Source organism: Vipera berus, assembly GCF_964194415.1.
Source record: "Vipera berus genome assembly, chromosome: 4".
In the NCBI taxonomy this organism is placed as follows: Eukaryota; Metazoa; Chordata; class Lepidosauria; order Squamata; family Viperidae; genus Vipera; species Vipera berus.
Genome location: NC_138206.1, coordinates 53,305,984 through 53,323,973, shown reverse-complemented (window position 1 = coordinate 53,323,973; position 17,990 = coordinate 53,305,984). Strand labels below are relative to the sequence as shown.

The window sequence follows — 17,990 nt, the reverse complement described above, 5'->3', positions numbered from 1 at the left end:
ACTGACATAGATAAATATATATAGATCCTGCAGTGCACATTGCTCTTAATGTTATTTCCATTTATTTTGTTTTGGCAAACTGGAGCTATCATACTGGCTGCATATATTCATTAGATGGCCGAAAAAAGTTACATAAAGTAATGTTGCTACCATGCATCAGTTGTATAGATTTCCGTAGTTCAGACATGCCAGACATATGGTCATCCTCTTCCACTGAGAATGCCACTTCCAGAAAGAGACAGAGTGATGAGAGAAAAAAAGGGACATCCCCATAGCCAGGCAAATCAGCCAAACCAAATTTGGTGATCCATGGGGTGACAAATGTGGCAGCCAAATTGCCTCCAAATCCCTAAGCTTATACAGTGACTAACTTTCTCAAGTTTTTAAGTTGTGACACTTCATAAGAAGTCATTCAGGGCATGGAAGCTGGCAACCGGGCAGAGAGAAATTGCAAGAATGAAAAGAAACAGTTGAAAAGTGTGCTGTGAAAAGAGGTATGCAATTAGCCTATCCCAACATTATTCTTGATTAGATAGCTTTATGCATGTCAATAACATTGTGCCTTCATTTGTTGATATTTAAAAAAAATGAACTAGAAATAAGCATCATGAATGCTGAGGCAGAGAGAATGGGAGCTCTCTATAAATGTGACCTTTAAAGTCCACTGCTGCACTTCTTGCCCATCAAATATGTTAATTATAGTGCAGTAAAATGTGCCTTTTTATCTCTACAAAAAAAAAACTTTTAGGTGGAAAAGCAAGCAGCTGGGAAGAAGTGAGGTTATGATGGATCAGCCTTAAAGGATGCCCTTAGCATAATTCTCCTCAAGTAATTTAAATCAAGATATGAGGAGTAACTGCATCCTTTCACAAAACTGAATGATTATTTACATTTGTCTCTGCTCATAAATAATGCTGATAAAACCCTGAACAGAATTTACATGTAGCATATGTGCCTACAATAATAAATAACCAGCAGGAAACAATGGAGAAATAGCTTACTAGTTACTTAGCTTACTAAGATGTTTGCAGGATCTCAGCAAATGCTACTACATTGGCAGTTGGGTTTCACTCAAACTAGCCCACAATATTTGCTAATTTGCATTGTTATTGTTTTTATGCTCTAATCTAACAGTTCTGAATCTTCATGCCCTTTTCCTGCCAGTATAAGAAATCCTCAGTTTGAGAGACAGTGACCGGCCCAGTGTTTTCTGTCATTAACCACTACATCATACTGTCATTCAAAAAAAGCCCCATCCCTAACACAACAAATAACAAAAAATAACATAGATTGAAGATAATTTATATTCCCATTTAAAGGAAGTTTTTGACTTGAAAGATTTATATATATATACACATACACATACACATACACATACACATACACATACACATACACAGTGCTTTTTTTGTAAAAGAAAAAGGTGCCGGAACTCACACATGTTATACAACCCGCCTTGCCTGCCCTACAAGGTTCCATCCAAAAAAGGTGCTGGAACTCCGTTCTGAGCGTTCAATGAGAAAAAAAGCCCTGCACATACACATACACATATATATATATGTGTGTGTGTGTGTGTGTGTATGTGTATGTGTGTGTAAATTGCTAACAAAGAATTAAGGGAGACTGATATGCATTTCAAACTTATTAGTTTTTATCAGTCAGCCATACCCTTCTGAGATTCGAACCTGGGCTGATTGCACATTAGGCAGTTATTTTTACCTCTAGGCCACAGGCTCTCTCTCGCTTTGTTAGCTTGAGAAGCAAGGGGAGATATGTGTCAAATGCTTGTTAACTATTTAGATTACCTTGCTAGGCCCCAAACATGGGACAAATCTTTATTTCCTGTTTCAGCCTATCATGAAGGCCATCGAACAGGCAGTAGTCACACCGGTGACAGTTCATATATTTGTGTAAATTGCTAACAAAGAATTAAGGGAGACTGATATGCATTTCAAACTTATTAGTTTTCATCAGTCAGCCATACCCTTCTGAGATTCGAACCTGGGCTGATTGCACATTAGGCAGTTATTTTTACCTCTAGGCCATATATATACATCGACAGATGTCCATTTGGGGGTTGTGCATTATTTTCTTTTATAGTACATTTCAGAATTCTACACACAGCTTGAAAAAACACTTCCAGCAATTTAGGAGATTTTAACTTTTCTGAAAAGGAAGGAAGGAAGGAAGGAAGGAAGGAAGGAAGGAAGGAAGGAAGGAAGGAAGGAAGGAAGGAAGGAAGGAAGGAAGGAAGGAAGGACACTAGATGGCAGCATAGAGATATAGAAGACCTGAACTCTTTCCTGCCATCTAGTGATTATCTAATTCTTTATGACCTGGATACAGTACAGGTAGTCCTTGAGTTACAAGTGTAATGCAGCCTGCCCATTCCACTCATAACTCGAAAACCCGTGGGAGTGAATCTCCTACCTCAAACAAGATCACTCCCTTGCTCGTTAAGACGCACATCACTCATTAAGTGAACATGAAGTATCTCAAGGTGTCGAAGGCCATGGAGGGCCTAGTGATGAAATAGGCCCCCAAGCCCTCCCTGACCACTAAGATACCTCATGCTTCCCCCTCCCTTCCTGCCACGTTGGACTCATCTTCAAAAGATCCGTCTTCTCTCTGCTGCGGTTCCTGCTGCCACCAGGATCTGAGGCCGGAGGATGCTTCCGCATGCCTCCGGAGGCTGGATCAGGGTGTCGGAGGCATCCTCCAGGCCACTGACGCCTGGATCTGAGGCCAGGGGACGCTTCTGTGGCATTCTGGCAGCCCAATCCAGGTGCCGGAGGTTTTCTCCAGGCTATTGCTGCCTGGAAATGGGCCACTGGAGGGTTGTTTCCCCTGGCCTCAGATCCAGGCAGCAGTGGCCTGAAGAAGGCCCCAAGTGCCCAGATCAGGCCACCCAAAGGCCTCGGAAGCATCCCCCGGCCTCAGATCCAGGAGGTAGCACCCTGGAAAAGGCCTCCAATGTCCCGATCCAGCCTCCGAAAACACATGGAAGTGTTCCCTGGCTTCAGTTCTGTTCCCTGTACCATAAGATCACTGAGATCAGTAGCATGAGATCTCGCCCCATTCATGTTGTGTGATCTTGTTTTACTTTAGGCCTCCATTCTCTGTGAACTCACCAAAGACCTGGAGCAGCCAAGAAAGTGAAGAACCTCAATCTTTGCAGGGTGAGTATTGAAGGCCTAGTGCCTAGGGAGACCTGGGGTGGGGAGGGAGGGAAAACAAGGGTGAATGTTGCAGAGCCTCTGCGGTTGCTCGTAAGGACGAATGACTGCCATAGCACTGCAATATTTGTAATTTTGGGACTTGCTTGTAAGCACTAGGGGGCACTTATCATGTAACTTTGAACAAGCGTTAAGTGAATGTTCTGTGAGAAGTCAGCCCTCCAGAGAAGGAAATATTAAAAGGGCAGAAAAATATATTTCCTCAAAGGATTTTAAAGAGGCAGAAAAGCATGCCCAGTTTTTTTAATAGCCCCAAGTCTCCCTCCCCCAAGCAGAAACCAGCTCTGTAGAAATGCAGATGTAAATCCAGGAAGGTTGGAGGCCCCCAGCTAGAAGCTTAGGAAGACAAAGACACCTAAAATCTACATACTTCACCCAACTAAGACAGGACATAATAGGATTAACCCACCACCATCAGAATACCAGAAAGGCACACTCAAGACTCAGGTCAAAGTTCATGCCACAGGAACAACTCCAAACAAAAGGCTCAAGAAGATATAAAAACCCATTCCCTACATGTGCTCGCTCTCTTTTCTTCCAGAGCCATCTTTCTGTCTGGCTCTCCTCTTCAATAAACTGTCACCTTCTTTCTAAAGCAGTCACCATGTTGTTTATTCCTGGCTCGGACTGAACCATGATGAAGACTTTTCCTTCAACAGTTCGTAACTCAGGGATTACCTGTATTGTAATCCAAGTGTTTTGAAATAACATTTCTGAAATTCTCTGTTTTACCTCCAACAGTTTGCTGGGAATTCTGGAAGTAACACTTTTCTATATGTTTTATTACCATTAGGGCTATCCAATCTGCAATCAAAATTACTAGAGGACAATAAAAAGATTCAGATATAATTTATCAGTCATGTGGATTTTTGTAGCCCAGATCTGGAAGCTCCAATTACTACATTTACAGAAAAAGTGCTGGACACTCAGACTATGTCCTAAAGCTGCAATTTTAAGAACAGACAATGCTTATGAATTTTGAATGGTATTGTCCTTTGGTCTGATGACACCTGCCTAGAAATTCCTGCAAGAAAAGCTTGCTGATTGCTACTGTATAATAGCAGTATTTTTCTCTTGTTTATCTGTTTAACCAAAGAAGGAACTAGGTTAAGACTGTAGACAGAATGAGCAAGCATTTATCTGGATAGTCATGTTCAGATGTGAGCTGAATTTTGCAGGAGGTCCTTCTTTATTTTTCTTCATTGGATGTATAATCTAACATCTATCCTAAAGCAGTTTATCACAAAGACATTTTTCTTCTCAAAACTAAAACTAATTTCCAAGATTCCAATATGCCTTTATCACAAAGAAATCTTTCTTCTTGAGACTAAAACAAAATTCCAAGATTCCAATATGCCTTATGTGTTCAATATCTCTGAATGAAAGCTTAAATTAAAATAAACCATTAACAACAACATTCAGCAAAAACTGGTAAATGCATTAAGGAATTTTTCAGCATTGGCTTACTCAGCATGGAAGGAAAGCCATCATAAGTAATCCCTTCCCTTTGTTTTCTCCCCTGGGACTTTAAGGCAGCCTAAATTGCCCATTGCACTTGTAGCATACCTGTTTTCAACTGCAAAAGGAAAAGGTGGAGAACACCACAGTGTGGGTGTATAGGTGTGTTGTGTCATGTTGGAAAGCAGAAAGAAGGAATTTGCAGCTGAGAAAGTAAAAAAAAAAGCCATCATCTTAACAGACAAGTGATGACAAAGCAGGAACAGGCTTGGACTTCACCAAACCAGCAGCAGACAAGCCAAAAGGAAAGCAGAGGCCAGCAGCTTCACTACTCCAGCAGCCACATTGAGAAGCTGCAGCCAGCTGGTAAAGCATCTCCCTTTTCTCAGATGGAGAAATTGCTAAGCTAACGACTCAGCAGTTTTGAACAGAAGCTGACAATAACAGAAGCCAATTTGAAGATGGCTAATGACTTTGATGTATGCTCAAGTGACCACGAAGAATAGGTTGTGTATGAATAAAATATAGACCTATATAAATGTTATGTGTGTGTGTCTTGAGTGTTTTTTTCCCCGATGCAACCTGTCGGCCCAAATATAGAAAGAAGGAATCTTTTGCCTGTATCAGCCCAATCTAGGGCCATCCACACGCAGCAGTCGCTACTGCGACAATCATTTTTTATGTTAAATTTGGATTTGCTAAGAAAGAATTAAAGATCTCTTCCCTCCCTGACACAGCTGACCAAGTGAGAAAGAGCCTGTGACCTAGAGGTTAAAACAACTGCCTAATGTGCAAGAAGCCCAGGTTCGAATCTCAGAAGGGTGTGGCTGGCTGATGAGAGCAAAGCAGCTTGAAATAACTATACCAGTCTCCTTTTCATTCTTTGTTAGCAAATCCAAATTTAACAATATATATATCTATAGTTTAAGGTAGCACAGGCATATGACCTACATTTGTTATATAGTTATATAGAAAAGAAGTATGATTTTTTTTTTGCAATAAAAACTTTTCTGAAGAAAAAACAGTCTGTTTATTGTTGATCTTTACCATTTCCAAAATGATCCTACACTCAGATTAAAAAAGTCTAGTTTGATCAGAAATCCATGCAGTTATACCAGTATATAAGTATGCAAAAAAGATATTTTTAACAGAAGGAATGTGGGTATCAGAAACATTTGAACAGCTGAATATGAATTATGAAAAATATAAAAATTTGGGACAGTAAAGCTAATTTGTGAATGATAAATTGTGCTTTTGGAATATTTTGGAACTCTGGCACAGATAAATACAGAGTGCATGGGCTGATCGCAAACTGAGAAGACTGGATAACAATGGCAAGGAACTAGTTGGATGGAGGAGAGACAAGAAACTGCTGTGATCAGGGCTTTTTTCGTCACAGAACTCTCAGAACGGAGTTCCGGCACATTTTTGGATGGAACCTTGGAGGGTAGGCAAGGCGGGTTGTATAATGTGTGAGTTCCAGCACCTTTTTTTTCTTTTACAAAAAAAGCACTGGCTGTGGTAATATAGTTTGCTATTTCCCACTCCTGAATTTTAAAGCAGAGTGCTGTAAAAAATATGCATTATTGGATAGTCTACCAAAATAGCAGGGTATTTGTATAAAGTATGGTGAGATAATGACTATACAATGACATTATTGCTATCTTGGTGTGTTATGAATGTATCAAAAAGGCACACTGCATATTAAAAGGACGGTTTAAAACCTAGCTGTCAGCTACTCTCTTAAGTGACTTAATTCTATCATTCCAAAAAGAAAACATCAATATAAGTGATCAAGATAATCAATTTTAAAACTGTGGGTATATTACATGGTACATAATAACTGCTTTGTTTTCCCAGCCTATCTGGGCTCAAATTGCATCTTCAAAATGTAAAATCATTAGGCTAGTCTTCAGGTAGATTCATCCAGTAGCGTGGCAATATTTTTTTCCAAACTATCTCTGAGATTTAGAGATTATTAAAAAAAAATTATGAGAATTACATTAAAAATATTTTAACTGCTTTCAGTATATTTGTTTATCTGGGTGTTTCGTTCTTTCAACATGTTTACATTTTAGAATTTAAATATATTTTACGGATTATGATACAGAAAGTTTCACTGCCCACTTTGCTCTGTAAAATATCAGTTTTAATTTAGCACATTGTAAAAAGTCTCTTTGGTTAGAAAAGTAAAGAGCACTTACCAAAAGCTTCCAAATTATTCTGCAATACTATATACAGAAGTCAGTTTTAGTGTTCTTCTAAATTGTAAAGAGCAACGCGTAAAGAAAATCTTCAGCTGATGTCAGATTAAGTTACAAAAGCATTTAGACTCGTGGGGAGGCTTTGTGTCCAGCGCTGAAAGAATGCTTTACTGCTCACAGTTGACAGGCTACTGCCTGAAATTCCATCCCTGTGTCCAATCAAGTAAGAGGAAAATACATTTGCATTAACTGTATTCTTAGATATAAGGGGAACATTTTTCTTATATAAAGGAGAGCCAGAAAAATATTGGTAAAGATAAGGAACAAAAACGTATCTTAAAAAGACGCAATTTCTAAAAGGAAATATTAATGTGAAATACTAATATGAAATAAAACCCCAATTTGTCAGAATGTAAGCCAGAACTTAATAGTACTAAATTTCAAGCTCTAATTTTCCAAATACAAAGATAGCATTAGCCAAACAAAAATATTTTTGGCATTTGATTTATTTGATGAAAATGCCATTGTACTATAAAGGGAATTTTTACTTGCTCTGTGTCTCGGAGATGCTCATCCCTAGGTCATAGATGGTTCCTGAATATCTCTGGCTTTGGCTGTTTAATATCAAATTGTATCTATCCACAATAGCGCCATACTCTAAATAAGTAAATATCCACAGTAGCCTTAATTGCTAAACAAGCTTATTATCCATGGCTGTTTCCTCAAGACATATAACTTCCTGGATTTGTAACCTTCATTTAATCAACAAATGGCCTTCAATTGGTGAGCTGTATGTCTCTATAAAATGCAACATTTCCAAGGACATTGATAAGAGGTGTGTTTACAACTCTCCCCATTCAAAATGAGAGGCAAGGTCATACTGTCAAAATAACAACCAGCTTAATTGGCATTCACATTTCTCAAAGGCTAAGTATACTACATAAATTATTATTTTCCCAGATTCCTGTGTACTTGTATCAATAATATTTATCATTTGTAAAATGATCATTTGCCTACGATCCAATGCATTGCTCATCTTCAGTCTCTGTAATAGAACTTAGAACTTTGTTGATGAATCTCAGTTCTGTTTTGCTGCGAACAATTGATTAACTTGCTGACTTTAATAAAATGATCATGGATTCTCTCCAATTACTGGTATATCCTTAAGTAATGTTTTTCACCATAAACGGACAAACCATGTTTTTTAAATCTTGGAATAGTTTTGAACACACATTATAACAAAGAATTGGTCATTATCCCGAACTTCTTTATCAAATTATTAGAATTAACAGATAACATGTTTCTACCATTTTTTCTTTTAACATGTGATACAAAGTTGGCCTCTGCATGGTCAAAATCAGTAACATAGAATTGCACAATATACAGGTTGTGGGTCACATGCCAAACTTTGCATTAACAGTAGTTGGTGGAAGGTGAGCTGAGATTCTGTACTTGTAGCCCCACAAAAGTGCACATCAGCATGAAGGTTTCTTGCCCATACTCACTCTTACAGAAAAGCTGAGAGGAACCTTGCACCATGAAATTCATATATATTGAGTTATGAAATGTAATTTCAGCAGACCGCTGAGCCTGCAGGGCAAAAGTCTGGGAATGCAGGCCTCCTCTTTAAAAAGCCATCTGGGTCTTACACCTGACTTCTCCAACTTTGGGTGAGCATCTTGGTAATTCCTACCTACATTTCAGGGGTTGCCTCACCTATTGTATGAGAGAGAGCCTCACCTATTGTATGAGAGAGAGAGAGAGAGAGAGAGAGAGAGAGAGAGAGAGAGAGAGAGAGAGAGAGAGAGAGCGCTATGCTGCCTTACTAGTGATGAAAAGATTGAAAAATATTGAAATAATTATGTAGCACTACACTACTCCCTAACTATTTAGGATAGAGGCATCTGGCTAGAAAATCCAATCCTAACCCACACACACACACACACTTCTTCTCAAGTGTGAAGTCCACAAGTCATAAAAGGGCCAAGTTTGAAGACTGCTGATATAGACATTGAGTAGTGGAGAAGAAAAATGATGCTGCCCCCTATGGGCAGTAACTTAAAAGAACATTAAAAGAAAATAACATACTCTGGACAAAACACAAAATGGTGCTCATTTGCTAGAAATGAGTGAAATAAGATTTCAGGCATAAATTTGGAAGAAATGCTGCAGAAATTTAAATTTATTATTACAAATCACAAGAATGTTCTAGAGAAAAGTGAGAGTATTTTGAGGCACCCCTACAATATAAATAAGTCTAGAGCTCTACAAGTACCTTAATTTGTATTCAGCAATAAAGAACATTAGAGATGGCACTTTCAAAATTTTGTTATACCCTTTAAGATTTCTGTTACTTGAATTGCCTGTTCCCAGTCACTGGGACTCAGACAGCACAATTTATTGTAGCAGATAACCAGGCTGAGCCTGAGGAAGTTAAATGCATCATAAGTCTCAAGTCTCTTGCTCCCACAAGAAATCTTAGTGCAGCCCACCTTCAATTATGTTGACTCTCATCTACTGCCAATTTGCTTTGGCCATTAATCATTCAGATTAATGTTAAACGCAGGAATTCAGGAGTCCAGGCAGTTGAAATGAATACAGGTTTATTGTATGCTAATGCTTGTAGAGAGTATTAGCTTACAACAAACCTATATTTACTTGAACTGCCTGGATTCCTGATTTCCTGTGCTTGACACATATTATTATTATTAATCTGGCCTATCTCAAAGGACTGACAAAGAGTACCTGCACGTAAGTTGTCCACGTAGGTGTAGATGAGAACATGAGTTACTGTAAGATGAGTTACTTTAAGATGATTTACTATAGTGAGATTTTCTTGGTCCAGTAACACCATAACTGGTACACCTGCTAAAGCTGGGCAAAGGTCTTCCTGGCCATGGCGCCTACCTACTTATCTGGCAGTAGTCATGAACCAAAGAGAATCCCCAAGTCATAGACCAGCTCTCTTAAATAAAACACACACATACACACACCGGCCCCAAGAGACAATAGCATAGCCAGAAGAAAACCATAACGGACAAACAGGAACGCTGTCTAGCTTGGGTTTAACTTCAGTCTACTTCTTCCCATTCAGAGTTGCTGACATGGGGATGGGTTGCATGGAAATGGTTCTTCAGGATGGTATTATGTTCCCAGGCAATAGACATAAACAACCATAATTCCTTAGCATATCAATACTTGTCAGTTATTATGTATAGTGCTTTTCTTCTATGTGTCTCTAAAAGACAGTAACAGATTTAATGATGTGATTTCTATGTGTTGAGGTGGTTAAATTAATTGGCTTAATTTAATTGGCTCTTTCCAACTTTTTCCTGCAATCAGTAAAGTAAAAGTATTTACTTTCACTCCCTTTATCTCTCAGCTAGGATGAGAAAGACTTTATACTGTGGCTTGACTTTTTCAAGACTTCTCACTTTTATTTCCTTTTTGCACTGCATGCTGAGTGATAAATTGGTTTCCATTTGCTTGTTTTACTCCTTCCTTGAACAGATCCTTCTTCCTTATATTGATCTTCTCTGGTCTTCTGTTCTCCCATTACTTGGTAAGTTTTCAACTTTTACTTCAGTGACATGTTTGCAACAATGATACTTTTCTTCTGCTTTTGACATAATTTGGAGGCTTTCGGCTTCTTCTCCAGGACCTCAGCATGCTTCAGTATTGTCTCGGTCTATTTTTTTTAAGCAGGAACTGTTGCAGGAGTCCCTAGTTTTAAAGGCAGTTCTCAGAAATAACCACAAAGCACACACGCACACACACAGTTGTGACAGCAGCCGAAGCCAAGTGGGGAATAGTCCTTCTGCTTTAAAAACTTGCTCCACCCACTGGTTGCCCAGCTACGTCAGAAAACTTTGAGGTTATTAGTAATTATCTGTATAGATCTGGCTAAAGACAAGAGGATCAATTAGCTGGCATATTCTTTTAAAATAGTAAAACATTTAAAATAAAAATAATGAAATGAAGTAAATAAAATAAAATAAAAAAGTATCTGGAGACTAATAAGGCAATTAAGCTTGCTTCAAACAATTTATTTCATGAATTTTAATAATTTAATACACACCACTGAATGCCATCATTAATGTTGTAGCGTAATTATTATGGATTCATTGCAGAATAACACTAGAGTTTTGGTTTCCCTTTAATGCCGATGCTAGGCTATCATGATTGGCTCTTCGGGACTCACACGCCGTCCTTTAGGAAAACTACGCCTCCCATAATTCCTTTCGACATTATAGATCATTCAGAGGACGTTGGTCTTGGTGCTGAGGGTTAGGTCGAAATTGTGGCTTAGTCGCAGAGGTGTTACCGATGGTAGCTCGTTATTGAATTTTAAATTTTAGATATTTAAATCTGAAAACGTAGCCGATGTGTTAAAGATGACTGGCTGGAGGGGTGGAAAAAAGTGGTGAGATTGTTAGATGCAGCGAGGGAACGAGAAGAAGGTTTTGCCTTATTTTTTACTTTTCGTAGGTTAGCAGGAATTTAAATTCCACAGATCCCAAATACTGCACAATGTTCTGCGGTTCTGACAGAGTACCAACCTCTTCGCTCTCCGCCACCCGCCCCTCAATTTCTTATCAAATATAAATGTCGGTTTGCTTCAGGCCTGAGAAGTGCGAATAAATGAACAAGATAGCAAAACTGAGCTTGCACCAAATGCCAATCCTACACTGCTCCTTTGCACTTGTTTTAGGTTGGAGTGGGAAGGGGGTTTAATTAGTATCATGAACAGGTGAATTGTAAGAAAATGGAGATAGAAAAAATATTTTTATCTGTATCAATAATCCAAATACATTTTCTAGTTCTATTATTTTACTTAAGATGGAACAAAATCTATATATGAATAGGAAAGAGTATTGATATAATGCATACAAAATAATGACACGACAGCTTAGTTATGTAAATAATAGGATGGTTTCACTGATGGACCAACAGTTCACCTTTGCTGCTGTTAATATTTTTAGTGGGGATTTTTATTTTTTTACAGTTTAAAAAGAAAACCAGTAGAATCCAATATTTTCAAGATGTGCAAAATAATCATGCTTTTATAGAAGAATGAAAGGTAAGCATTCATGATTTTAATCCTACAGCACTAAGAATTCCATTATGTTTTACATATCATTGTTTGTAGCATAACAGCATAATGCTGGCATTCTACAACATTCTGGGTCAAAAGTTGCACAGTTAGGTTAGACAGCTGGGAACGTTATTTGTTTTTAGTTGACCTAACTGATTACCTAGTTTGGGCTACTAAATTGAATTTTTGATCAATTACATTTTAAGTATCTCACTGTTTGATGAAAATGATTTTATGTTGAGTATGTGCAATCTATACTGAACTCTAACTCATAATTGTTTACTACTCAAGACAACAATTTCAGCTGTTTTAATACAGTAGGGCAGAATCGCCATATTTTTATAAACTAATTAAATTCTATTGACATAATGGAATGTCCAGCAGTATATATAAAAGTGCAGTGCACAAACTTTTGATCTCTAAATTTTTACTGCATGTGTAACCATTCAATTTGGTTTTCTAAAATAACAGGAAAAAAATCTTGTATCAACAATAGATAATTTAAGAAGTATAAATTCATAATAATTCATTTAATTCTATTTATTCAGATTTCCAGTTAGGTGCTGGTTAAAATATAGCTACACTGAAGAATTATGAAGTGGGTCTGTGTGGTGTTGATGAGAAAAATACACCATCATGTCTGGATGTGTTCAGCGTTGGTTCCAAAGAAACCAAAATCAGTTCAACATTGTTTTATCTATAACTGTAGACTGATGTCAGATCACAAGCCTCGGAACATTATAGACTCTTACAAGCTGCTTAAACTTCAGGAAGGGTGTTCATTGGATGATGTTAAAAATTCGTTTTTAGAGCTTGCTAAACAATACCATCCAGATAGTGGATCAGTTACAGCAGATTCTACAATTTTTGTTCAAATTGAAGAAGCATACAGAGTTGTTGTTAACGATATGGCCAAGAAAATAAAATCAAGAGATAAGGAAGAGGATGATGATGATGAAGAAGACAAATTGAAATCTAAAGCTCTACAACATAGACAGTATTTAAATTTTGAAGGTATTGGTTTTGGTACTCCAAGTCAAAGAGAAAGGCAGTATGTGCAGTTCAGAGTTGATAGAGCTTCTGAACAAATAATGGAATATCGACAGCGACAAATGGAGAGACAACTAGCTATGGGAGATGTTATGCTAGCTAAAGATGTAAAGCAAAGTAAAAAAGCAAAAATAACCCAAGCAATTGAACGCTTGGTTGAAGACCTCATTCAAGAATCTATGGCAAAAGGAGACTTTGATAATCTAAGTGGTAAAGGAAAACCATTACAAAAATTTTCAGACTGTACACACATTGATCCTATGACACACAATCTGAATAGGATCCTGATAGATAATGGCTACCAACCAGAATGGATACTTATACAGAAAGAAATACGGGAAACAATTGAAAAGTTAAGGAAGACTATAATAGTTTCTAGGAAAAAGTTAGGTGATCCAATTACCATCCAAAAAGAGAAGCAATGGAAGGAAGTTTGTGAAGAATTTAGGGAAAACATTAAGATATTAAACAAAAGAATTAATGATTTCAATTTAGTTGTTCCTATTCTTAGCAGACAGATGGTGCATTTTAATGCAGACAAAGAGATTGCACGTGTAGAAGACATCTTGAAAGCCCAGATGAAAAAGTCCGAGACAGAAGCAAAGAAAACAGAAGCTGAAATGGAACATGATAGACATGACATAAAAACCATTTTTTTAAAATGGATAGCTCTTATTTTGAAGTAAGATCAAGAATTTAGTCATTTAATTTCATAGTCAATGAACTTTAAATAAGGTTGTCCTATTAACTACTGGAACAATCCCTTATTCAAACTGAAGAAGTGAACTGAATTGCAAACCTGCAAATAAATGTTCATTAACAATCTGATTTTTGTTGATAGTCTTTTGTCAACAATTTAGATCAGGTAGCTCAAATGAACCAACTTACATAATGCGTTCAAAATCTGAAACCTATGACTCCTATGGAATTGAAATATGACAAATTTTATAAAGGATTTTTTATGACAAAATACAAAAAGTCAAGAAACTTTTCCTGTGGTCACCTTCTGATGCTTGACTATGTTATACAGTTCAAAATGGGATATTTTCAAGGCAGATGCATCTCTCAATATCTCCTCGTTGTTTAAGAACTTTTCCATTGTTGCCATTGTTGAAGGCATTGAGGAATCTGCTAAGGAAATATCTTGGAAACGATGGTTGAAGGGTCATTGGTTGTCTAGTGTACTTCCATGTTTCCCTGAAAATAAGACCTGGTCTTATTTGCCTCCAAAAGAGGCACCAGGTCTTATTTTCGGGTGGGAGTTTTTTCCACTCATTGTGGCACCGACAGCCCCACCCAGCTGGCCCACTTCTGTGCCCGAAGGAGCAGCTTCATTTGCATCTGAGAATGGAGCTCGGGCCTGCATTTCGCCATCAGAGGCCTTTCTGGAAGGCCTGTGTAGCCGAGAACTGAGCTACGGATTGAATCTATAACTCAGTTCTCGGTTGCAGAGGCCTTCCGGAAAGGCCTCTGACTGAAATGCAGACCCAAGCTGCATTTTCAGCTGTAGAATGAAGCTGGCTGCAGAAGAAGTGGGCTGGCGAGGCAAGTGTCGATTTATGGGAGGCCTGGCTGCAATGGTAAGCTCCACTCTTGCCCTAGCTTGATTTTTAGGTGTGCACCTTGCCCCAAAATTTTTGGAATAGGGCTTATATTAGCCCCCTCTCCCTGCAGAAAATCAAGCTAGGGCTTATTTCGGGGTAGGTCTTACTTTCGGGGAAACACGGTACTAAAATTGTCCTGTTTGTGTGAAACCTTTAGCTGGGCAAAGTAATGCATTATAAGACAACAATTTTTAAACCAAGGTACTTCAAATGGGCTAACATAGAGAATGTGTAACATAAAAAATGTCATAAAACATTTCCTGTGCCATACAATCTGGACCACTTTCAAGACAGAGATCTCTGAGTATCATCATAATAGTTAGGAACTTTTCCACTACATCATAAGCTCTACCATTGCTGAAAGTATTAGGGAATCTAGTAAGGATATATCTCTGAAATGATTACACAATTGGTCATGGGCTGTCTAGTAATGGTACTGAATTTAGCAGATATACAAATGGGAATCTGCTAGCAGGATCCAGAAAGCAAAGATCGTAAGTACTTAGCTACTGCTTCACTTAAAGATTGAGTTGCTGCTCACAGTTATTACTAAATAAGGACTACTTGTAGGCAATTTTCACAATGAAGGATCTTTGTTGGGACCAGTACTTTTTAACTATCTCTAGTCAAGATCTCTAGGGATGCGGTGGCTCAGTCGGTTAGGACGCTGAGCTTGTCGATCAGGTCGGCAGTTTGGTGGGTTGAATCCCGAGTGCCACGTAACAGAGTGAGCGCCTGTTACTCGTCCCAGCTTCTGCCAACCTAGCACTTCGAAAGCACATAAAAATGCAAGTAGAAAAATAGGGACCACTACGGTGGGAAGGTAACAGCGTTCCGTGTGCCTTTGGCGTCTAGTCATGCCGGCCACATGACCACAGAGATGTCCTCGGACAAGCGCTGGCTCTTCGGCTTTGAAACGGAGATGAGCATCGGCCCCTAGAGTTGGAAATGACTAGCACGCATGTGCGGGGGAACCTTTACCTTTACTAGTCAAGATCTCTAGTCAACTCATAAATGATCTTGATTAGAGATAAGAAATGAGCTGTCTAACTATGCCAATTATGTTACTTTAAAGGGTAGTAAAACAGATTGTGAAGAGCTCTGGTAAGCTTTCTCTGAAATGTGGGAATCCTCAACCAAATGGCAAATGGAATACAGTTCACATAAGTGTAATAAATTGTACGTAAGAACCAGTTTGATGTAGTGGTTAAGTACAGGGTTAGAAACTATGAGATTGTGAATTCAAATGCTGCATGAATTCTTAGACATAAAACCAATTGGGTAACTTTGGGCCTGTCTCTCTCTGCCCTAGGAAAAAGACAACAGCAAGCTTCTGCAAACCCAGTTTTCTCTACCGGTTAAGGGATCAGGCTAGAAACTAGGAGATGGTGAGTTCTAGTCCCACTGTAAGCATGAAAGCCAGTTGGGTGACTTGGGCCAGTCACTCAGTCTTAGCCCAATCCACCTCATAGGCTGGTTGTGGTGGGAAAAATAGGAGAAGGAAAGTGTATTAGCTATACGTATTTGCCACCTTCGGTTATTTCTAACGGTATATAAACTTTACCAAGAAAACTGCAGGACCTTATATTGCAACAGCTGGAAAGAAGAACAAGAGAGATAAAACGATCACTGGCTGAAAACTTTGAGAAAAAGGTATTGGAAATCTTGGAAATTATATAGAATCTATATAGAATATAGATTCTATATTCTATATACAGTTGCAAGAAAAAGTATGTGAACCCTTTGGGATTACATGGAGTTTTGCATGAATTGGCCATAAAATGCGCTCTAAACGTCATGTAAGTCACAACAATAGAAAAACACAGTCTGCTTAAAATAATACTACACAAACATTAGCTGTTGTCATGTTTTAATTGAACATAAGATGGAAACATTCACAGTGCAGGGTGGAAAAAGTATGTGAACCCCTAGCCTAATGACTTCTCCAAGAGCTAATTGGAGCCAGGAGTGAGCCAACCTTGACTCCAACCAGTGTGATGATATTGGATGTGTTGCTGACAGCCGTCCTGCCCTTTAAAAACACACACCTGTTTTGGGTTTACTGGTCTCAAGAAGCACTGTCTGATGTGAACCATGACTCGCAGAAAAGAGCTCTCAGAAGACCTACGATCAAGAATTGTTGACTTGCATGAAGCTGGAAAGGGTTACAAAAGTATCTCCAAAAGCCTTGATGTTCATGTGTCCACGGTAAGACAGACTGTCTACAAATGGAGAAAGTTTAGCACTGTTGCTACTCTCCCTAGGCGTGGTCGTCCTGTAAAAATGACTGCAAGAGCACAGCGCATAATGCTTAATGAGGTAAAGAAGAATCCTAGAGTGTCAGCTAAAGACCTACAGAAATCTCTGGCACATGCTAACATTTTTGTTGACACATCTACAATAAGGAAAACATTAAACAAGAATGGAGTACATGGGAGGACACCACGGAGGAAGCCATTGCTGTCCAAAAAAAATATTGCAGCACGTTTGAAGTTTGCAAAAGAGCACCTGGATGTTCCACAGCACTACTGGCAAAATATACTGTGGACAGATGAAACCAAAATTGAGTTGTTTGGGAAAAACACACAACACTGTGTGGAGAAAGAAAGGCACAGCACACCATCAAAACCTCATCCCCACTGTAAAACATGGCGGAGGGAGCATCATGGTTTGGGGCTGCTTTGCTGCCTCAGGGCCTGGACGGATTGTTGTCATTGATGGGAAAATGAATTCCAGAGTTTATCAGGACTTTTTGCAGGAAAACGTATGACCATCTGTCCGCCAACTGAAGCTCCGCAGAGGATGGGTGATGCAACAGGACAATGACCCAAAGCATACAAGTAATACAAGTAATTCAACAAAACAATGGCTTCAGCAGAACAGAATACTCCTTCTGGAGTGGCCCAGTCAAAGTCCTGACCTCAACCCGATTGAAATGCTGTGGCATGACCTTAAGAGAGCGATTCACACCAGACATCCCAAGAATATTGCTACACTCCAGATCATTGTGCAGGTCTGATCTGCAACTACAGGAAACGTTTGGTTGAGGTTATTGCTGCCAAAGGAGGGTCAACCAGTTATTAAGTCCAAAGGTTCACATACTTTTTCCACCCTGCACTGTGAACGTTTCCATCTTATCTTCAATTAAAACATGACAACAGCTGTTTGTGTAGTATTATTTTAAGCAGACTGTGTTTTTCTATTGTTGTGACTTACATGACGTTTAGAGCGCATTTTATGGCCAATTCATGCAAAACTCCAGGTAATCCCAAAGGGTTCACATACTTTTTCTTGCAACTGTAGAATATAGAATCGTGCATGGAGTCAATGAAGATGCTGTCTT

The 17,990-nt window shown here is 38.6% G+C and overlaps 2 protein-coding genes across 3 annotated transcripts in view; both read left to right on the top strand.

Annotated features, from left to right (window-relative positions):
- The first annotated feature begins 11,169 nt into the window (after window positions 1-11,169).
- TMEM50B (transmembrane protein 50B) overlaps window positions 11,170-17,990 on the top strand; it is a 24,915-nt gene continuing 18,094 nt past the window's right edge. The window contains exons 1-3 of one of the 2 annotated variants that reach the window (XM_081326936.1): window positions 11,171-11,227; window positions 11,904-11,978; window positions 15,960-16,035. The gene's annotated coding sequence lies outside the window, so the exon portion shown is untranslated. Of the gene's footprint in view, window positions 11,228-11,903; window positions 11,979-15,959; window positions 16,036-17,990 lie in introns of both variants that reach the window. The other variant, XM_081326938.1, reaches the window with a different exon arrangement.
- Window positions 11,185-13,976, top strand: DNAJC28 (DnaJ heat shock protein family (Hsp40) member C28). The gene is made up of 3 exons (XM_081326933.1): window positions 11,185-11,227; window positions 11,904-11,978; window positions 12,542-13,976. The coding sequence occupies exon 3, from the start codon at window positions 12,587-12,589 to the stop codon at window positions 13,727-13,729; it is 1,143 nt and encodes a 380-aa protein (XP_081183059.1). The 5' UTR covers window positions 11,185-11,227; window positions 11,904-11,978; window positions 12,542-12,586; the 3' UTR covers window positions 13,730-13,976.